Source organism: Natator depressus, chromosome 3 (assembly GCF_965152275.1).
Source record: "Natator depressus isolate rNatDep1 chromosome 3, rNatDep2.hap1, whole genome shotgun sequence".
NCBI lineage: Eukaryota > Metazoa > Chordata > Testudines > Cheloniidae > Natator > Natator depressus.
In genome coordinates this window covers 20,085,301-20,106,316 of record NC_134236.1, presented here as the reverse complement: position 1 = coordinate 20,106,316, position 21,016 = coordinate 20,085,301, and the positions used below count along the sequence as shown (strand labels likewise).

At 40.2% G+C, this 21,016-nt stretch overlaps 1 protein-coding gene across 1 annotated transcript in view; it reads right to left on the bottom strand.

Moving 5' to 3' along the window:
* Positions 1–17,555, bottom strand: part of LOC141984447 (WD repeat and coiled-coil-containing protein-like) — a 30,153-nt gene extending 12,598 nt beyond the window's left edge. Inside the window, exon 1 of the mRNA XM_074947514.1 lies at positions 15,477–17,555. Within this exon, the coding sequence (XP_074803615.1) occupies positions 15,477–17,399 (1,923 nt within the window). The 5' untranslated portion in view covers positions 17,400–17,555. The remainder of the gene's footprint in view (positions 1–15,476) is intronic.
* Positions 17,556–21,016: the final 3,461 nt, after the last annotated feature.

Sequence of the window (21,016 nt, the reverse complement as noted above, 5' to 3'; positions counted from 1 at the left end):
TCCTTATTGCGGTTACAGAGACAAACCATCCCAATGTGTAGAAAGAATAGTAAACATGGCAGGTGACCAGCTTGGCTTAACAGTGAAATCCTTGGTGATCTTAAACACAAAAAAGAAGCTTACAAGAAGTGGAAGACTGGACAAATGACCAGGGAGGAGTATAAAAATATTGCTCAGGCATGCAGGAGTGAAATCAGGAAGGCCAAATCACACTTGGAGTTGCAGCTAGCAAGAGATGTTAAGAGTAACAAGAAGGGTTTCTTCAGGTATGTTAGCAACAAGAGTGCTAAAGGAGTTGGTGGATGTGATTGCAGAGCCATTGGCCATTATCTTTGAAAACTCATGGCAATCAGGGGAGATCCTGGACGACTGGAAAAAGGCTAATGTAGTGCCCATCTTTAAAAAAGGGAAGGAGGAGGATCCTGGGAACTACAGGCCAGTCAGCCTCACCTCAGTCCCTGGAAAAATCATGGAGCAGGTCCTCAAGGAATCAATTCTGAAGCACTTAGAGGAGAGGAAAGTGATCAGGAACAGTCAGCATGGATTCACCAAAGGCAAGTCATGCCTGACTAATCTAATTGCCTTCTATGACGAGATAACTGGCTCTGTGGATGAGGGGAAAGCAGTGGACATGTTATTCCTTGACTTTAGCAAAGTTTTTGACACGGTCTCCCACAGTATTCTTGCCAGCAAGTTAAAGAAGTATGGGCTGGATGAATGGACTACAAGGTGGATAGAAAGCTGGCTAAATTGTCAGGCTCAACGGGTAGTGATCAATGGCTCCATGTCTAGTTGGCAGCCGGTATCAAGCGGAGTTTCCCAAGGGTCGGTCCTGGGGCCGGTTTTGTTCAATATCTTCATTAATGATCTGGAGGATGGCGTGGATTGCACCCTCAGCAAGTTTGCAGATGACACTAAACTGGGAGGAGAGGTAGATATGCTGGAAGGTAGGGATAGGATACAGAGGGCCCTAGACAAATTAGAGGATTGGGCCAAAAGAAATCTGATGAGGTTCAACAAGGACAAGTGCAGAGTCCTGCACTTAGGACCGAAGAATCCCATGCACCGCTACAGACTAGGGACTGAATGGCTAGGCAGCAGGTCTGCAGAAAAGGACCTAGGGGGTTACAGTGGACAAGAAGCTGGATATGAGTCAACAGTGTGCCTTGTTGCCAAGAAGGCCAATGGCATTTTGGACTGTATAAGTAGGGGCATTGCCAGCAGATCGAGGAATGTGATCGTTCCCCTTTATTGAACATTGGTGAGGCCTCATCTGGAGTACTGTGTCCAGTTTTGGGCCCCACACTACAAGAAGGATGTGAAAAAATTGGAAAGTGGCCAGTGGAGGGCAACAAAAATTATTAGGGGACTGGAACACATGACTTATGAGGAGAGGCTGAGGGAACTGGGATTGTTTATTCTGCGGAAGAGAAGAATGAGGGGGGATTTGATAGCTGTTTTCAACTACCTGAAGGGGGGTTCCAAAGAGAATGAATCTAGACTGTTCTCAGGGGTAGCAGATGATAGAAAAAGGAGTAATGGTCTCAAGTTGCAGTAGGGGAGGTTGAGGTTGGATATTAGGAAAACTTTTTCACTAGGAGGGTGGTGAAGCACTGGAATGCGTTACCTAGGGAAGTAGTGGAATCTCCTTCCTTTGAAGTTTTTAAGGTCAGGCTTGACAAAGCCCTGGCTGGGATGATTTAGTTGGGGTTGGTCCTGCTTTGAGCAGGGGATTGGACTAGATGACCTCCTGAGGTCTCTTCCAACCCTGATATTCTATGATTCAAAAAATTTATATTTGCATATGCAGATATTTGTGCACAAAAGCAAAGTGATTTTTTTTGTTGTTGTTCTTATGAGCTTGTACCATCCAAACACTGCCACATTTTGCCAGAATACTGGTAGAAACAACAAAATGTTGTCTGATTTGCTCTTGCATCAATAACTTATAAACAATGATGGGCCTGAGCTGAAAAATTCTGACCCAAAGGTTATCCTTCATAGAATTTGAGGGGGTTTGGATGTAGTGCAGGCCCATTTCTTCATACTAGTTATCTTCAAGTAAAGTATGATCAAGACAAATTAATCCCAGATCCATCTCAATTGACTACAAATCAGTTGATTATAATTAGTAAAGTTATGTTAGGGATGAATTTGGTGCATTAAGTTTTTTGCTTAATCCTGCCAGCTCTTATTGTAGCCTCCCGCAATAAGTGAATCACAATTTTATAGTATGACCTACTCTTTATAAAACCACATGGACTGTCTTAGACCAGTCTGTTCTGTCCAAGATCCTTTATCTTATTTCTACCCATGATTTTACATTTTTTCCTTGTACAGATTTCAGAAATCCAGATCGTTAGTTTCACAGTTCTTTTCCTTTCACTGCTTTTAAATATTAGTGTCACATTAGTCTCTCTCAAGTGGTCAGGCACTTTTCCTGTTTATTGAGATAAATTAATATCTGTTACATTTTATGTCTGACTGTTGGAGAATTCTGTTAGATCATGGGTCTTCCTCTGTTTTTAATTGCTCCAATTTATTTCAGCCTCTTCCGATTTATCATTTAGTTTAAGTAACAATAATGCACCTTTTCTTTGAGGAACACATAATGCTTTACATACATTAATCAATTTAGCCTCATAATATTCTTGAGAGTACTTGATTATTATTCCCATTTTATAGATGAGGAAACCAAGGCACAGAGAAATTAAGTGATTTACTGAAGCCCATAGAGGTAATTTGTAGCAGCGTAGGGAATAGAACCAAGATCTCATGCCTCCCACCCTTGTGCTTTAACCCCAAGATCATTCTTCCTCCAACTCCATCAAGTTTCACTGTCTGCTCCTAGAAGCTGTATCTCTGATTCTGATGTATTGCGCTCTCTAGTGGGCTAAAAGGGCTTGTAGTTTTCAGTTTAAAAGTCTTTACTGTAAACTGCTTTATCCATAAACAAAGTTTATTGGAGGACCAAGGGGATACGTACACAGAACTGACAAATATTTCCAGATACTCAAGTGGATATTATCTGCCCAGCTTCTTTTGGCCAACTTCCTGTAATGTATCTGATTCCAGCACCCCCTCAACAAGAATCTGGCAACATGAGCAAGCCTTTCCCTCATCTGTTGCAGCCACCAGATTTTACAGCTTTGTAAAAGGGTCACATAGCTTGTAGCCAGCCAGTCTCAGTATTGCCAACCCAAACTTTCCAAACTCATGAGTCAGGACCCAAAAATCACAAAGCTGCCTTAACAATCACAAGATTTTAAAATATGGATTGGATGTTTTTTCTTTTTGTTTTTGAACCTTTAGGGTACCCTCAAGTCACATGTTCAAGCTTTTCTCTGCAACCATGAGGGCTAGAAAACTTTTTTTTAAAATGAAAGCTGAGAATTTCATGTAATCACATGCCTCAGTGAGCTGAAGCTTTAAGTAAAACATCAAATAGCGCGAGACTCACAATAAAATCAAAAAAGTTGGCAACACTAATTTTCCTGCCACTTCCCAAAGAGCTATTGTTATTCTACTTTATTTTTCTCCCTTTCTTGGCAGCTTTCCAGAAACTCAGCAGCTAAAGGTTTTCTACTGCAGTCCTGGGTTCTGCTTCACTGAGCCTTCCTGAACAGGTAAATTTGTAATGTATGTGATAGGAAAAAGTTGAAATGCTACATTTATACTATGGTAGATGTGATATATCTCGACTAGGGCTGTAAACTGATTAAAAAAATTAATCGCGATTAATCGCACTGTTAAATAATAATAGAATACCATTTATTTAATTATTTTTGGATGTTTTCTACATTTTCAAATATATTGATTTCAGTTACCACACAGAATACAAAGTGTACAGTGCTCACTTTATATTATTATTTTTATTACAAATATTTGCACAGTAAAAAACAAAAGAAATAGTATTTTTCAATTCACCTAATAGAAATAATGTAGTGCAATCTCTTTATAATGAAAGTTGAACTTACAAATGTACAGTTATGTACAAAAAATAACTGCAGTCAAAAATAAAACAATTAAAAATTTTAGAGCCTGCATGTCCACTCAGTCCTACTTCTTGTTCAGCCAATCGCTCAGACAAACATGTTTGTTTACATTTGCAGGAGATAATGCTGCCTGCTTCTTGTTTATCATGTTACCTGAAAGTGACAATAGGTGTTTACATGGCACAGTTGTAGCTGGCATTGCAAGATATTTATGTGCCAGATGCGCTAAAGATTCATATGTCCCTTCATGCTTCAACCGTGCAAGAGTACATGCATCCATACTGATGATGCGTTCTGCTCGATAACAATCCAAAGCAGTGCAGAGCGATGCATATTCATTTTCATCATCTGAGTCAGATGCCAACAGCAGAAGGTTGATTTTCTTTTTTGGCTGTTCGGATTCTGTAGATTCCGAATCGACTGTTGCTCTTTTAAGACTTCTGAAAGCATGCTCCACACCTTGTCCCTCTCAGATTTTGGAAGGCACTTCAGATTCTTAAATCTTGGGTCAAGTGCAGTAGCTATCTTTAGAAATCTCACATTGGTACCTTCTTTGCATTTTGTCAAATCTGAAGTGAAAGTGTTCTTAAAACAAACATGTGTTGGGTCATCATCCGAGACTGCTATAACATGAAATATATGGCAGAATGTGGGTAAAACAGAGCAGGAGAAATACAATTCTCCCCCAAGGAGTGCAGTCACAAATTTAATTAACGCCTTTTTTTAAATGAGCGTCATCAGCATGGAAGCATGTCCTCTGGAATGGTGTCCAAAGCATGAAGGGGTATACAAATGTTTAGCATATAAATTCCTTGCAACGCTGGATACAAAAGTGCCATGTAAATGCCTGTTCTCACTTTTAGGTGACATTGTAAATAAGAAGCAGGCAGCATTAGGTCCTGTAAATGTAAACAAATTTGTTTGTCTTAGCGATTGGCTGAACAAGAAGTAGGACTGAGTAGGCTTGAAGGCTCTAAAGTTTTACATTGTTTTGGTTTTTTGAGTGCAGTTATGTAACAAAAATAAATCTACATTTGTAAGTTGCACTTTCATGATAAAGATATTGCATTATGGTACTTGTATGAGGTGAATTGAAAAGTATTTAAATTGTTTATCATTTAATCATTGTTTATCAATTCAGTATTTCTTTGTTTATCATTTTTACAGTGAAAATATTTGTAATAAAAATAATAATATAAAGTGAGCACTGTACACTTTCTATTCTGTGTTGTAATTGAAATCAATATATTAGAAAATGTAGAAAAGCGTCCAAAATATTTAATAATTTTCAGTTGGTATTCTATGATTTAACAGTGCAATTAATCATGATTAATTTTTTTAGTTAATCACGTGAGTTAACTGCAATTAATCGACAGCCCTAATCTTGACTTTAAGGCTTTTGATACTGTCTCGCATGACCTTGTGATAAACAAACTAGGGAAACACAACCTAGATGGAATTACTATAAAATGGGTGCATAACTGGTTGGAAACCCATCCTCAGAGAGTAGTTATCAGTGATTCACAGTCAAGCTGGAAGGGCATATTGAGTGGGGTCCCACAGGGATCAATTCTGATTTAGATAATGGCATACAGGAGTACACTTATAAAGTTTATGGATGATACCAAGCTGGGAGGGGTTGCAAGTGTTTTGGAGGATAGGATTAAAATTCAAAATGATCTTGACAAACTGGAGAAATAGTCTGAAGTAAATAGGATGAAATTCAATAAGGACAAATGCAAAATACTCCACTTAGGAAGGAACAATCAGTGTACACATCTAAAATGGGAAATGACTGCCTAGGTAGGAGTACTGAGGAAAGGGATCTGGAGGTCATAGTGGACCACAAGCTAAATGTGAGTCAACTGTATAACACTGTTGCAAAAAAAGCGAACATCATTCTGGGATGTATTAACAGGAGTGTTTTAAGCAAGACACAAGAAGTAATTATTCCGCTCTACTCCGCGCTGATTAGGCGTCAACTGGAATATTGTGTCCAGTTCTGGGCACCACATTTCAGGAAAGATGTGGACAAATTGGAGAGAAGAGCAACAAAATGCTTAAAGGTCTAGAAAACATTACCTATGAGGGAAGATTGAAAAAATTGGTTTGTTTAGTCTGGAGAAGAGAAGACTGAGGTGGAGTCATAACAGTTTTCAAGTACATAAGAGGTTGTTACAAGGAGGAGGGGAAAAATTGTTCTTAACCGCTGAGGATAGGACAAGAAGCAATGGGCTTAATTTGAAGCAAGGGTGGTTTAGGTTGGACATTAGGAAAAATTTCCTAACTGTCAGGGTGGTTAAGCACTGGAATAAATTGCCCAGTGAGGTTGTGGAATTTCCATCACTGGAGATTTTTAAGAGCAGGTTAGACAAACACCTGTCAGGCATGGTCTAGATAATGCCTACAATACTGGATTTACCATGGCGCCGGTCCCACGGTCTAAAGGGGCCCTGGCCAGGCCTGCTCTTCTCCGCCCCCCACCCACCGCTCTCTGCAGCGGGGGCAGCAGGCAGAAGCTTGGTCCTGCCAGCTCCTGCTGCAGAGCTGGCTCCACCGGCAGCCAAGTTCCCCCTTCCCCACCTCTTCTCCCAGCATGCCGCTTTCCTAGTCCTCCCCCACTCCCTCCCTCCCTTCCTCTCCCTGCCACCGAATAGCTGATCACCTGCGCGAGGGAGGGGGAGGAGCAGAGCCACAGCGCACTCACCGCTGGGGAAGGAGGTGGAGAAGAGGCAGGGGTGTGGCCTTGGGGAAGGGGGTGGAATCAGGGTATACCCCCTCCAGCACCCTGCTGTGAGCCGCTTAGGGCAGGGGGCTGGGAGCACTCCCACAACCCCCAGCCCTCTGCCCTGACTCCTGCACCCCTCTCACACACCCCCAGTCCTGACTTCTGCACCACCCACACATACCCAGCCCCCTGACACCCCATGCCCTGACTCCAGCACCCCTCCACATCCCCACCCTGAGCACCAAACGGAAGCTCCTGCCCTCCTCCCCACATTCCCACCTGCACCCCTTGCACCAAATGGGAGCTGCCCCAGGTAAGTGCTCCACACCCCAACCTCCTGCCCCAACCCTGAGCCCCTTCCCTCACCCTAGCTCCTGGCCAGAACCTGCACCCCAACCCCCAGCCTGCTCCTGCACCCTAACTTCCTCCCAGACCCTGCACCCCCACCCTCATCTCAGTGCATGGAGAGACAAAGAGAGTGGGATAGAACCAAGAAGAAGGTAGGTTCCCGCTGTATGTGGGCAGGGGCGGGGGGGATAAAAATCAATGACTTTTTAAAAAAATTTAAAAATCAGATTTTTTTATTTAAATTGGATTTTTGAGGGGAAAACACCTATCTAAAGATAGTTTTAATTAAGATACATTATATCTCATCATGGAATAGGGATTATAAATTCTAATTCTATAGTATGAGACAATATATTCATGTAATGTTTAAGAAAAGTTTTGTAAATGAGTTCTAATAGTTCATGGATTAGGGACACAATCTTATGGGGTTCCACAGGCTTCTGTATAGATTATTTATGTTAATCTTTCTATCTACCCAATGGGATTCAGTGCTCAGTCTAAAAGATACCATCAGAGAAGCTTAGTTTTGCAGTTCTCAAACTGTGGATTTGTGTCTCCAGAGGTAATATGCTTGTTAACAGCAAAAATGTTTTAAGTAAATAAATAATATATAGAGGTGAGAAATAACAGACCTCAACTCTATTGTCCCTCTGCAAATTTTTGTAACAGAGTCAATCCCTTACCTCTCTTTAAAAGTGAAAAGTTTCAAAAAGTTCAATGAATAGAAGATTGTTGGGGGAGGAATAGACCTGGACAAGGAGAAAAAGTCTGGAGATAAATGTGAGAGGCGAGGGACATATGCTTTTTTGTTAAAATATTATGTTTGTTGTTGAAGAAAAAATATCAAGAATACTTAACGTTGTTGTTTTAGTTAAATAAAACAATTTAAATGTCTGTCTGGTGATGTTCTCCTCCTAATACAGCCTGGCAAGAAAATCCTCCAAATATTAATGATTAACCTGTTGAGCTGGAGATAGTTCACCTACCAATGACTTCATAAATATCTGCTTCAATTATCTTTGGTAAATGAAATAACCAAACAATCATTCATTTTCTGATATAGCTGTAAAACTCATCTGAAAAGTTTTCAAAATAAATCACTGTTTAAAAATGTATAGTGTGTACCTTCTAAAAATGAAACCTACATCTATCTCTGAGTTGTGAAGAAAATGTATTAAGATTATAACAACCAACAAGAATGCACTTTTATGTAGAAAACCATGATTAAATCGAGTCTTCCTGACTAGTGATTTAAATCATGATTTAAATCAAATCCACTCTATCTGCTGGGCTCTTGCCCCGGCCCCTTCATTCCCCAGGGGGGCCCACAAATATGTTTGGTGCCGGGCCCACAAAAAGTTAATCCGGCCCTGAATACCTATTCCTGCCATGTGTGCGGGGGACTGGAGTAGATGACCTCTCGAGGTCCCTGCCAGCCTACAGTTCTATGATTTTATGATTAATGATCATTCTTTGTTACTGTCTTCCCCCATTCAGTGACAGGGCATGGTCCTATCACAGTAAGATTCTTTATTTTCTGAGTCATATTGGTCTCTTCCATTTATGAGTTTCTTTCCCCAAACCTTCTGAGGTCTTGAGGAAAAACTATTATCTCAAATTCTTTCTTGTTTTGAAAAATGCAGGTTAGTCAGGTTAGTCAGACTTTATTATTCAGAAGATAACATTATTCAAAAGTGCAAATCAAGTGAGAGACCATAATCAAGTGAGAGACCATAATTGAAGTATGAATACAATCAAACCTCAAGAAATCTTGTAAGAAAATTGAAGAAAAGTGGTGTGCTAAATATATGAAAATTCTAAGGTCGTTTTCAGATGAGGGCTTGAAATGCACTAGCAGTAACTGTGTCCCAACACATGGCTGGGAGGCTACAGTGGTCAAGTCCATGCTATCTATTTGTAACATGTGAGCTAGTATATTTATGGGCGGAAAATTGTTTACTAAAGCAAAGAGCAAATAGGTTTTTAAAAGCCCTTGGATTAGATGCTTTATACAATCTGTTTGTACTATAAGTAAACAGCATATTTTATCCCCACCCATCAGTCTGCCAATATCTTCAACTCTATCCTTTCCTCTTCTTAACCCTTTTGCTTCATTTTAATCTTGTACATCCCTCTGTGCTACCCACATTCATTCACCTTGGTACAAAGATCATCTCTATGAATTTAAGACCAGCTACTGATGAGATAGTGGCGCAAATCAGAGTACACTGTCCACTCAGAGTTGTGGGTAGCCCGACTTACTATCTATGGACCAGATTCTGATACTCTCACTCACTTTGAATAGTGCCTTATTCCACCAAGGATCCCATTAAAGTCCATGGGGCATCTCGTGTGTACATACTCCATAGTGTCACTAAGAGTGGCAGAATCTGTGTATATAGAAACATGCTATGTAATGCAGAAAACATTCTTTTTTTTCTTAAAGGCAAAAAATGTGCTTCATTCTCTCCGATCTACCTACAGCCTCGTACCTTCCTCCATTTCTTCCAGCTGTAGTAAATCCATGAGCCATTTTGATAATCAGGAGGGCAATTTTGAATTGGATTGAGGAATAGAAAGGAAGCCATGAAAATGATGGAAGATAAAGGTGATCTGACTCTGCTTCCTGGAGTGACAGACTAGTCAGGCAGCCTGAAGTTTAGAGAGCAGAGATTTAGGAAGACCATAAAAAATGGAACTGCAGTAGTCAAGATAGGAGGTGATTAATGCATGGATAAGGTTGTAAGCAAAAGCAGAGAGGACATGGTAAGGACAAATTCTGATAATGTTCTGAAACTGGTGATAAGCTGAAATACAGACAAGGGAGATGTAGAAAGTAAAGTAATGTTGGCGATTAAAGATGACTCTGAGATTTCTTGCTTTGGAAGCAAAGTTAAGGCCTGAGTTAAGGAAAGTGATAGCTGAGTCAGAAACTTGGGGGCAAAAGAGGGCCATCTTACCAAAAGACAGGTTTCAGAGTAGCAGCCGTGTTAGTCTGTATTCGCAAAAAGAAAAGGAGTACTTGTGGCACCTTAGAGACTAACCAATTTATTTGAGCATAAGCTTTCGTGAGCTACAGCTCACTTCATTGGATCCGATGAAGTGAGCTGTAGCTCACGAAAGCTTGTGCTCAAATAAATTGGTTAGTCTCTAAGGTGCCACAAGTACTCCTTTTCTTCTTACCAAAAGAGAGTCTTCAGTCTCTGATGTATTCATTAATCGGGTTATTATTGTGTAGCTTGGATCTAACAGTCAAGACAGGAATATAGATAGCTTGGTATCCTATATGTCAAGGTGCTGAGCTCTTCTAGTGAGATATATCCACTGACTGCATTAGGAGTTGATGGTACTCAGCACCTCATGTACCCTTTCCAACCTGAACATCTTGCAGGATCATGCCCTTAGAGTTGATGGAGATGGAAATTTGGGTGCCATGTTCAAAAAGCCTTGAGACTTTATTACCAATAAAGAGATTAATTTACTACCGCCAATCTCTCTCGCCTAATACTGTATACCTATTCCTTAGCTCATTCACTTTACTCCTCTAACCTTGGTCTCCTGTCTATCTTCTGTCCTTGCCTTCCCACTATTGTGTATGATCATGTCCCAGGTTTTGTGTTGTTGTTCCCATCTACCTGGAATGCCCTATACTCGTCTCCTAATTTACTGTAAAACCTTGCTTTTCTCTTTATTTTATAATTGATCAGGTCAGTGTACATGTACAGTGTCTGAAGGGTGCTTATACAAATATAAATTGAATTCTATACACTATCAGTGATTGTTAAGTGGGAAATCATGACGGCTAATAATCCAAAATGCATTTGGTTTTCTGTTTAATTTTGTGATATACCCTGTCAGTGATACCTATTTCTGACACAATACTACTCATGAACAAAATTTGAGCTTAACAGTATTCTTCAAGTTTCAGCAGATGAATCTTATCCCTGTTAGTGAGGTTTGTCTAAATGGCAATCACATGGAATCCTGATGGTCCAATTTCCTACTGTAATTAGTTTCTGAATGTGGCTAATTACTTGTTCTTTTTTTCTAGAGAGAAACTGAGTGATAAAATATCTAGTTGCAAAAAGCACTCTCAGAAACAAACCTATACCACATTATTTTACTAATTTTACTTTTATTTAATTTTTTTAATTTTTTAATAAAAGCCTGTGACTGAGTCTCTCTGCCTGCCCTCCCACAATACTCACAAAACCATTCATCTCTACATGATGCAGCTGCAATAATATATGAAGGCCTGGCAGAATTAGGGTTTTTTTTGTACTTTTGACAGATAATATTGATGCTTATTTTAAAGGTTTTAAAATATTGTTATTAATTTGCATTTTCACAGGAAATTATGGGGAGGAGTCAGACAAGACAACCGATGGTCAGACAACAATTATTTAATGACAGTAGATGTTGAGATTTGAAAAGTTAAAGCTTTATAGCTGTTAAAACACAAATTGTCAATATCATGTCAAAATATACAAAGTAAATATCCTTAAATGAAACTCTAATAAGTTCACAAGCCACATTTTTCTGACTTTGTCTGTCTGTACATTTTGATTATTATCAATGGAAATATTTTTTGTCTGTATGTGTACAGTGAAATTGATGTTTACCAGCATTTACTGATAAAAATCTAATAGTTCCAAGCCTAAATATATGCTGTTCAAGGTGAATGATCGCATCACCTCTATGGCTGAATGCTATTACATAAGCTACAATTGTGACAGCTCCAAAATGTGAGTGGTCATTGGGGATCCTACTTTTCAGTGATAAAAAAAAACAAAATTCTCCAATAAAAAAACCATAAAAATCTGCATTTGTCTGCAATTAAAATGAAACGCTGAACTTTAGCTTCCCTAGCCACAATATATGTAGGTATCAGTTGAACACATGTTATTGATATATTTACAATTTTGACAGCTGAAGTCCCACTGCATGGGGCTGACAGTCCGAGCCCTGTCCATTCTCCTAATTATCCAAATTTTTGATTATCAGTTCTGGCCCTGGTCCCAATTAGATCAGATAATTGGGGTTCCACTGTATATGTTTTTATTTTTTCACAAAATGTAAAAACTAAAGATTCTCTGTAAAAATGCAAATTCCACATTTTTCCAAGGCAAGCAGATTTCTAGGATCCCTGGTGATCATGGACTCGCTAGTGTCCACAGTTCACATAGAATATAAGCCCGGGGACTACTGAATAGACATAAGTGTGTCAGAAGTTACAAAAAAAAAAGGAGGACTTGTGCACCTTAGAGACTAACAAATTTATTTGAGCATAAGCTTTCGTGAGCTACAGCTCACTTCATCGGATGCATGTAGTGGAAAATATAGTGGGGAGATTTTATGTACACAGAGAACATGAAACAATGGGTGTTACCATACACACTGTAACGAGAGTGATCAGGTAAGGTGAGCTATTACCAGCGCGGGGGGGGGGGGGGGGGAACCTTTTGTAGTGATAATCAAGGTGGGCCATTTCCAGCAGTTGACAAGATGACGTTCTTGATCACTCTCGTTCCAGTGTGTATGGTAACACCCACTGTTTTATGTTCTCTGTGTCTGTAAATCTCCCCACTGTATTTTCCACTGAATGCATCCGATGAAGTGAGCTGTAGCTCACGAAAGCTTATGCTCAAATAAATTTGTTAGTCTCTAAGGTGCCACAAGTACTCCTTTTCTTTTTGCGGATACAAACTAACACAGCTGCTACTCTGAAACCTGTCAGAAGTTACAGTTAGTATTGTCATGGCAAATCTGTAAAGAACATAGACTCCTTACAGTTAGTATAGCATTAGTAAAACAAATACCATTTTTGGAACTTACTATGGAGAGAAATTGAAATTGTTAAATAATTTAGGTTCAGAGTTATCTTAGACCATAGTTTTCTAAATAGTTTGGTGTATATAAACACTGTCACATAATAAAGTTGATAATTGGTCATTAATTACTGCTGTTTTTTACTTATAATGGTTTAAACCTTACTTTTATGTTTTTAAGTAGCCATATGGTTATATTGTGTGGTAGTTATTATTTTATGTATTTTATAATACAGTACTGCCCAGATGCCTGCCTCAGTCAGGATTGGGCCCACATTGTGGTGAGTGCTGTACAAACCCATACAAAGACACAGACCTTGCAACGACAAGCTTACAAATAAATGCTGTACTACAGTATTCCAGTACAGCAGTGTTACCTATATTTAGAATGTTTACCACAGAAAGGTATTTATACGTAAGGCAGTAGGGCCATTTCCTGAGCCTTTTGCTCTGTGCATACAGAGCCTGGCTGTAACTCCATGGCTGAGCTGGTCTCTGAGCTCAGAGAATGCTAATTAGCTCATGAAGCAGGAACAAGACTCAGATGTCTGAATCCAAACTAATCAAAACATTTATTTTCTGAGAAAATTATTGGCTGTCTCTGAGGTAAAATGTATCTCTGTCTGTCTGGACGTCTCTTTGCCATCAATCTCTTTTTCATTATCTTTGGCCTCATACTGTGATCTTGCTAGATCTCAGAAGATGAAAAGGGTTAGACAAGGTCAGTACTTAGATGGTAGACCTTCAAAGAACACCTAAATGTGGAAGAAACCTAGTCATTAAGTGGGCGAAACAAGGTGGGTGAGATAATATCTTTTATTGGCCCAACTTCTGATAAAAGATATTACCTCACCAACCTTTGTCTCTCTCATATCATGGGAGTAACATGGCTACAACACTGCAAACATTCATTAAGTGGCTCTTTTTCTGAATTAGTTTAATGTGGTGCTGTCTTTGGATGAGCTATGAAACCAACCTGTTCTTTTCGTAAACAAAGAAATTCGTTCTCCAATAGGGTCAGTCTGGCATCATTTTACCAGCACCAAATTCACTTTGATTTAAAAGAAAAGCAAATATATTTCTTACTATTTGTGCAATCAAGCACTTACTTTGTAATTCAGATCTTAAGCTGGTGCTAGATCCCGTAGCCTAAACTTCTATTCGGAAAAGAATTGACACCACTAATTCTAACCCAAAAGAAGGGGCTTCTTGGAAGACAATGAGGTAGTAAATGTTCAGTAGGCAAAAGAGCTTCAATTCACTGTAAGGCACAGGTGCTTACTTTTTTGGTGAATATAATACTAAAATATTTAAACTAGTATTTTTTCTTTGTGTATTGGAGTTTATGCAATATATTCAAGTTAAATTATTGACTAAACGAGATGAAACACTTTGCTTTCACCCAGAGTGCAAACACACTGTAATACTCCAAAATGGCAAGTAAATAATTTCTAAAATGTGATGAATGATGTTTGAATCAAGTAATCATTTCCTTACAGGATGTGTAGAGGAAAATTCTCTCCTTGGATGTGCAGATAGCTCTCATTAATGTAACAGGAAACCACTCGCGCACATCTGAGAATCAAATTTGACCCAGAGATATATAATTTTAATATTACTACATAATAAAAAATTAATATCTTATATTTCCATAATGTCTTTCATACCAAAGGATCCTAAAGTATTTTCAAAAGCTGCAAGATATATAAATAAATGTATCTAGTTTCTTATTATACTAAACTGAAGCGTGTCTCAAAAATAACAATAATAAAAATAATGGACCAAATATTGAAGTCCTTACTCAGTTAAAACTCACACTGAAATCAATGGAAGTTTTGTCTGAATAAGGTCTAGATAAGGACTTGATGATATTGGCATATTACTTATTAGTTAATAAAATAATTGGCAGTTAGGTACATACACATTTTTTTTAAGAAATCAAGTTAAAAAGGTAATATTTTTGAAAAAATGAAACTGTCCAGATGTGTAAAGATTGTCAGTGAAAAACTAAACTATAGATGGGCCAAGTTGCAAAGTTCAGCTCTTTCCCACCTGAATTTTGCAAAAGTCTAGATCCAAAGTTTTGTTTCAGCCCATCAGAGATACTGGCTAGCTGCAAACTTTGAATCTGAACCCAGATCTGAACTTCATAGGCTTGTTGGTGGGAGTAGCTGTCTCATCCAGTGGGAGTGTTTGTGGAGCCATCTACACTTAAATAATACAAAACCCTTTTGTACAGTGATAATTGTTAATGTTCTGTGCTCCTTTTTGATATATGCATGCAACTCCAATTAGCCTCAATAGTAGTTACATCTGAGCAATGAAGGAAGAAAAGATCCTGATTTCTTATGCAGAATCTCCTATAAAATTCAGCCAACTGGTTGCAGAAATGTAATTGATTGTTTCGATGACAAGTTATTTCACAACTCTGAATCAAGTTGAGTGTCAAGCTCTGATGAAATCTGCTAATTGGACTGTGAAAATTAAAATACATCCCCTTGCTTTAAAAATAAAATGTTTAAAAAGAGAATTTTTAAAAAGCTACCTGATAAGAATGTTAAATTAATAAAAAATTACCTGATAAGTGATGTGGACAAAAGGTGGCTCCTGAAAAGATGGGTATGCTAAAGATAACCTCTTTCCATTTTTAGTGGAGTCTGTTAGTTCAGAAAGGTGCAGCTGTAACTCAGTGAAGCTGCCACACAGTCTCTCTAGATTCCTGGATATGTGACTTGCTCCCTTTTCACTTGGCAAGTTGTTATTTTTAGGAGAAATAGAAGTTTCTTGAATCACATCCAGCTGCACTTTAGGAGAAGCTGGTCTGTTGGAAAACCTGGCTGGTGTCCCAAGTCCAAAGGGAGCCACTGACCGATTAATTGGCTCAGCATCCAACATTTCCAAAGCAATGGATGGGTCACCTGAGACTCTTTTTTCATCAAGGTCACTCACACTTGATGATGAGCTTCGTTCATAACTGGGACTCTTCACTTCTTCTATGAGTTTTCTCCTGCCACTAGGGGATTGAATGATAGTGCTACCTGGTATTAACAGCTCCCTGCTCAAGGGTTGATCTTCCATGGCAAGATTTTCAAAGAACTTCCGTTTTCCAAGAGTATTCATGGAGGATTCAAAATTAGAAAGCAGATTCTGGGTGGCATGAGACGGTGCTGAAAAATCTTCTTCAAATATTAATTCTTTGATCATTAAACGAATAATGTATCTTTCTGAACTTGAAGATGGAATGAGAGCAGGGTCAGTGAATTTCTGCTTTCCAATCAAAATCAACAAGAGTTTATCTGTCAAGAAGCACAAACCCTTTGGTCTTTCACTTTTCTCCAGTTGGATTTGTTGAATATTGGGCATGCAGGAAGAGGTTACCGAATAAACCAAAACAATGTTACAAGTATTGGAGGCTACTGCCACAATCTGAGCTCTAGGGTCAAAAGCTATTATATCAGGGACCAGAATGCCTGGGATGCTGACTTTTCGGGTGGTCGTTACCTTTCTTTCAAAAGTTACCAAGATCAGGTACGAAGAGTCTTGATTGTTTCCTGGGACATAGTCCTTGTGTCTCAGAGGAATGAGAGGACTGGGATCAGATCTCCGACGGTTTGCAAGGATATGGGTCAAATCCACAGGACCTGATGAAGAAGAAGCGACTGAATCAACAGCCACTGATTTTTCTGAATCTGTCGACTTTCTTCTTAGGTCCATGGAGTATTCCTCATCCCCAAGTGCCAGAGTAGACTGTGAAGTTAAAGAACCTGTTTCCGTACCAGATGGCACATCAAAAGTAATGCCTGCATTTAAGCCGCAGATCTTATCTAATGGAAGCTCTGTGGCTACAGCAATTTGGAAATCTAAAGTAGCTTCTATAGCACAGATATAACTGCCCACATCAAATACTGGGCAAAAGAAGCAAGCATTTAAAGCTTTCTGAGTATCATCCCATATGTAGGAATGAAGGGCACTGCCTATAGCAACTACCAAGCGATTGCCTTCTTTAGTCCAACAAGCACAGTGGATGAGACCACTACTTTTGATATCCGCCTTAACCCTGGAGTTATCAGAACGAACAGCATGTAAAATGGAGGCGTCCCGTTTAGTAAGCACAGCCAAAATATCCTTCTTGGGATGCCACGCACAGCCCTGGGGAAGCATTGGGAATGGCTCTCCAATTTCACAAGTCTGAGAAACCAGGAGCTTTTTCTTTTCCAAAATGTTATAGCTCAGCTGCCAAACAGTGACGTGTTTTTTATGCTGAACAGCAAGCAGAGCTGGTGTGTCTGCAGCGCAATAGGAGCCCCAGTAAAGTCCATGAACATGTTCAAACTGACCAATTACACTTGAGTCACCAAACTTGAGTTCTCCATGATGCAAATGTAAAGCAGTCAGTGCCACTTGCTTCCCATCTGTCCAGGCAATTCCATGCACAGGGTGTATGGCCTGATGCAGGGCATTAAGGCCAGTTCTTAGAAGTTTTGCCTTTCCCAACTCCATCCTTTAAAACTTCCTCCCTAGAGGTGATTGTTCCAAAGTAAAAAATCCATAGGATTCATTTGAGCATCTTGATAAGGAAAATGTGTCCCTCGGCTGTTGACTTGTTTCCCTGTAGGTGAATCAAGCTGATTTTTTTTCTAATAAGCAAGGAGCCTGAAATGCAAACTCCTTCACACTGTGACTCTCCAGCTGCTCTTCTAAGTCTAAATCCAGGTGAAAGCTGCTTTTGCTATGCTCTTTTCTGGGAGGAGTTATCAGCTTCATGTGATGTCTAACAAGGTTTAGCTAATTACTGTATGCTTCACTGACATTTTCTCAGTAGCCTATTTTTAACTCTTAAATGCTGGGAGTATATTTAAAAATAACACTCTAATACCTTGACCTTCAGTGAATGAAGGGCTTCTTCAATGAATGGAGAAGAGAGATCCTATGCTGTTAAGCCTTGGCATTAAACTACAGCATGAAATAATGACCTGACACTTCTTTACGGACAGTCTTTGAAGGAAAAAGTAAAGTTTAAACATATCCATTAAGAATAAGGGCCAGATTCCAATCTCTGATATGCAGCACATTTCAAAGATTCCTAAGGGGCTTTAGAAGGGGAAATAAGAGAAAGCAATCATACTCACTGGTTAAATGAAATGTGAGAGAGGGGGAGACAAAAAGATAAGCAACATAAACTAGAAGCCAGGGCACCTGATCTAATTAGTGTTTGTTTCTCTGGATCAGATTTATTTATGTCACTTCCCTTTTGGTCTTCCCAGGTGTTCATTTCTGCCTGTGAGCCTACAGCTTAAGCCAAAAAGGACAGTTGGGGATTCTCCATCATGGACAATTTTTAAAACAAGTTGGATATTTTTCTAAAAGATATTCTCTAGTTCGAACAGGAATTAATTCAGTGATGTCCTAAGGCGTGTGTTAAACAGGAGTTCAGACTAAATGACCCAGTGGTGCCTTCTGACTTTATAATCTTTTCTCTTTTGCGACCTATTCCACTGAGCGTCTTGTGATCTCCTTGTTGCTGTTGTTCTTACTGATGCACTTGTTGTGTCTTTTGCTCTTTACACAACAATAGTGATATGAAGAAACGACATGGGCTCAGTTGGGTTCCAAATAACTGTCTGTACAAACACTTATTAGATCATGAAAGGCCTAGCTATATACAACCTGCAGCTCTGGGTGGTTTCTGGCAACTTCTAAAAATATAAAGCATGGTGAGCACCACCAAAGGGCTTGTTAGGATATAGATATTCAGGCCTGTCTGTAAAGGCCTATACTCTAAGAATTTAGGTGTATTCTTATCACTTATATAGTTATAGAGGTATAAAAGAAAGAATCAAAATCACTGTCTGCCAGTGTAAGGTCCTTCTCTTACTGTGACAGTCTGAGGCCCTGTGCTTAGACTAAGATCTTTGGCTAAGCAGCAGAGGCAGCCATAAGCTGGGAAGCGGACGGTCACATTCTCACATTCCAACCTAGTCACATTGAAATAAGGTGCTATTGGGCTGTTAGGAATACAATCCTGTCCTGATAATGCCTATGTAACCCTTCTGCCCGTCAGAGTTGGCAGCAACAAGGGCCAGGTTCAATATCTAGGGGATCCATTCCAATAACACAATGCAAACCAGCTCGAGCCCCCACCCAGTGACCTGGGACAAATATATACCACCCCCGCTGGGCGCCTCCAAGAGGCAATACTTCCCCTCTCGCAAGCACATAGTCTGAGTGTAGCAAAAAGCCTTTTAATAACAGAGAGAAACAATGTGGCATTATGTTGGGGAAACACCACCAACAGGATTCATAACACAACCCATGAGCAAAAAAAAACCCACCCCAAGTAAATTGGGGCATGCCCCTTTCCCTTTGGTTCTTGAGTCCAGCAACCCCAAATCACCCAAAGTCCCAAAAGTCCAATGACCCAAAAGTCTCTGTCCCTGGTCAGGGCAGCCCCAGAGTTCGAAAGTTTATCTGCGGAGCTTTACCTCCCGACCTGGGTGGAGATGGGACGGGGGTAAGAGGCACCTTACATGATCTGAAGCTGACCGCCCCACAGCTCCATAGGCCTTCGCTCCGCTCCACTCCACTCCACTCCACCAACCGCCCCATGAACTCTTTCGCTCAGCTCAGCTCAGCTCTGCTCCGCTTCGCGGCCCACCAGCAGCTCCTGCTGTCCCACAAACTGCTCCACCAGCCAGTCCACAAACTGTTCCGCGTCCCACCAGCAGCTCCCACCGTCCTACAAACTGCTCCACCAGCCTGTCCACAAGGCACTCCAGCCATCCCACAAACTGCTCCACAATATATCATCAGGCTCCCCCACTACTTAACACAACACTCAGTGATTTCAGCTCTTAGTCAGTTCAGCTCTTTGGTGAATTCAGCATGTAGTAGGGGAGCCTCAGTGCTGATGCACTTTTAGCCCAAAGTGAGCTCAGCAGCCTGTAACTAGACTTCTAATGAAATCAAAATTAGTTCTGATACTCCACAGTGGAGAGAGGAGGAAGTGCAATTAGCATGTAAGGCCCTCACCAAGGGGCCCATGCCACCAAGTATTAATACTTGTCCCCAACCTCTCTCAATTCACACAGTTTTGGAACCAATGACCCTTGCCTAGCGAGTGCCACTTAGTTGATGGTGAGTCCCTCCATCATAACAAAAGGCCAAGTACAGTTCCAAGCACAGTTCCCATAATCAGGGTAATAACAATTTATTTTTCCTGCCCCAATAACAGAGACACTGGGGATCCCACAGCAGCCAAAGTGACCATTTGGGCAGCTATGGCCTCATTCTAGGAGGGGTGGGTGTGCCTATGCAAATGAGATCAGCCCCTGAAGTTCTTTTCCACAACTTGCCACACTTCACCACCAGATGTCAGGGTGGAGCTCATCCTGACACTGCTTACACCTATAATCCTCCAGAGAAAGGGAGGTGCCTAGAAGATGTAAAAGGAAACTTAGTTTGATAGCATCCTGTCTGGCAAGAACTCACTTATCAATAGCTGGGATGTGAAATCCTCATTTCTGTGTTTGTTCTATCACTGTAGTCCCCATTTCCCTATTGTTTGTCTGTATAATCTCTGTCTGGTTCTGTGATTGTTTCTGTCTTCTGTATAATTAATTTTGCTGGGTGTAAACTAATTAAGGTGGTGGGATATAATTGGTTAAATAATCATGTTACAATATGTTAGGATTGGTTAGTTAAATTTCAGTAAAATGATTGGTTAAGGTATAGCTAAGCAGAACTCAAGTTTTACTATATAGTCTGCAGTCAATCAGGGGGGGGGGGGAGGAATGGGAACCATGTTTTGCTAAAGGGGGAAATGGGAATAGGGGTGGGGAAATTGGAATCATGTTTAGCTAAGGGCAGGAAATGGGAACAGGGACACAGATAAGGCTCTGTGGTGTCAGAGTTGGGAAGGGGGACACTAAGGAAGGAAACTGGAATCATGCTTGCTGGAAGTTCACCCCAATAAACATGGAATTGTTTGCACCTTTGGACTTTGGGTATTGTTGCTCTCTATTCATGCGAGAAGGACCAGGGAAGTAAGTGGGTGAAGGAATAAGCCCCCTAACATGTTGGTGCCGTGACTCGGATGCATCACATCGGATAGGTGAGTG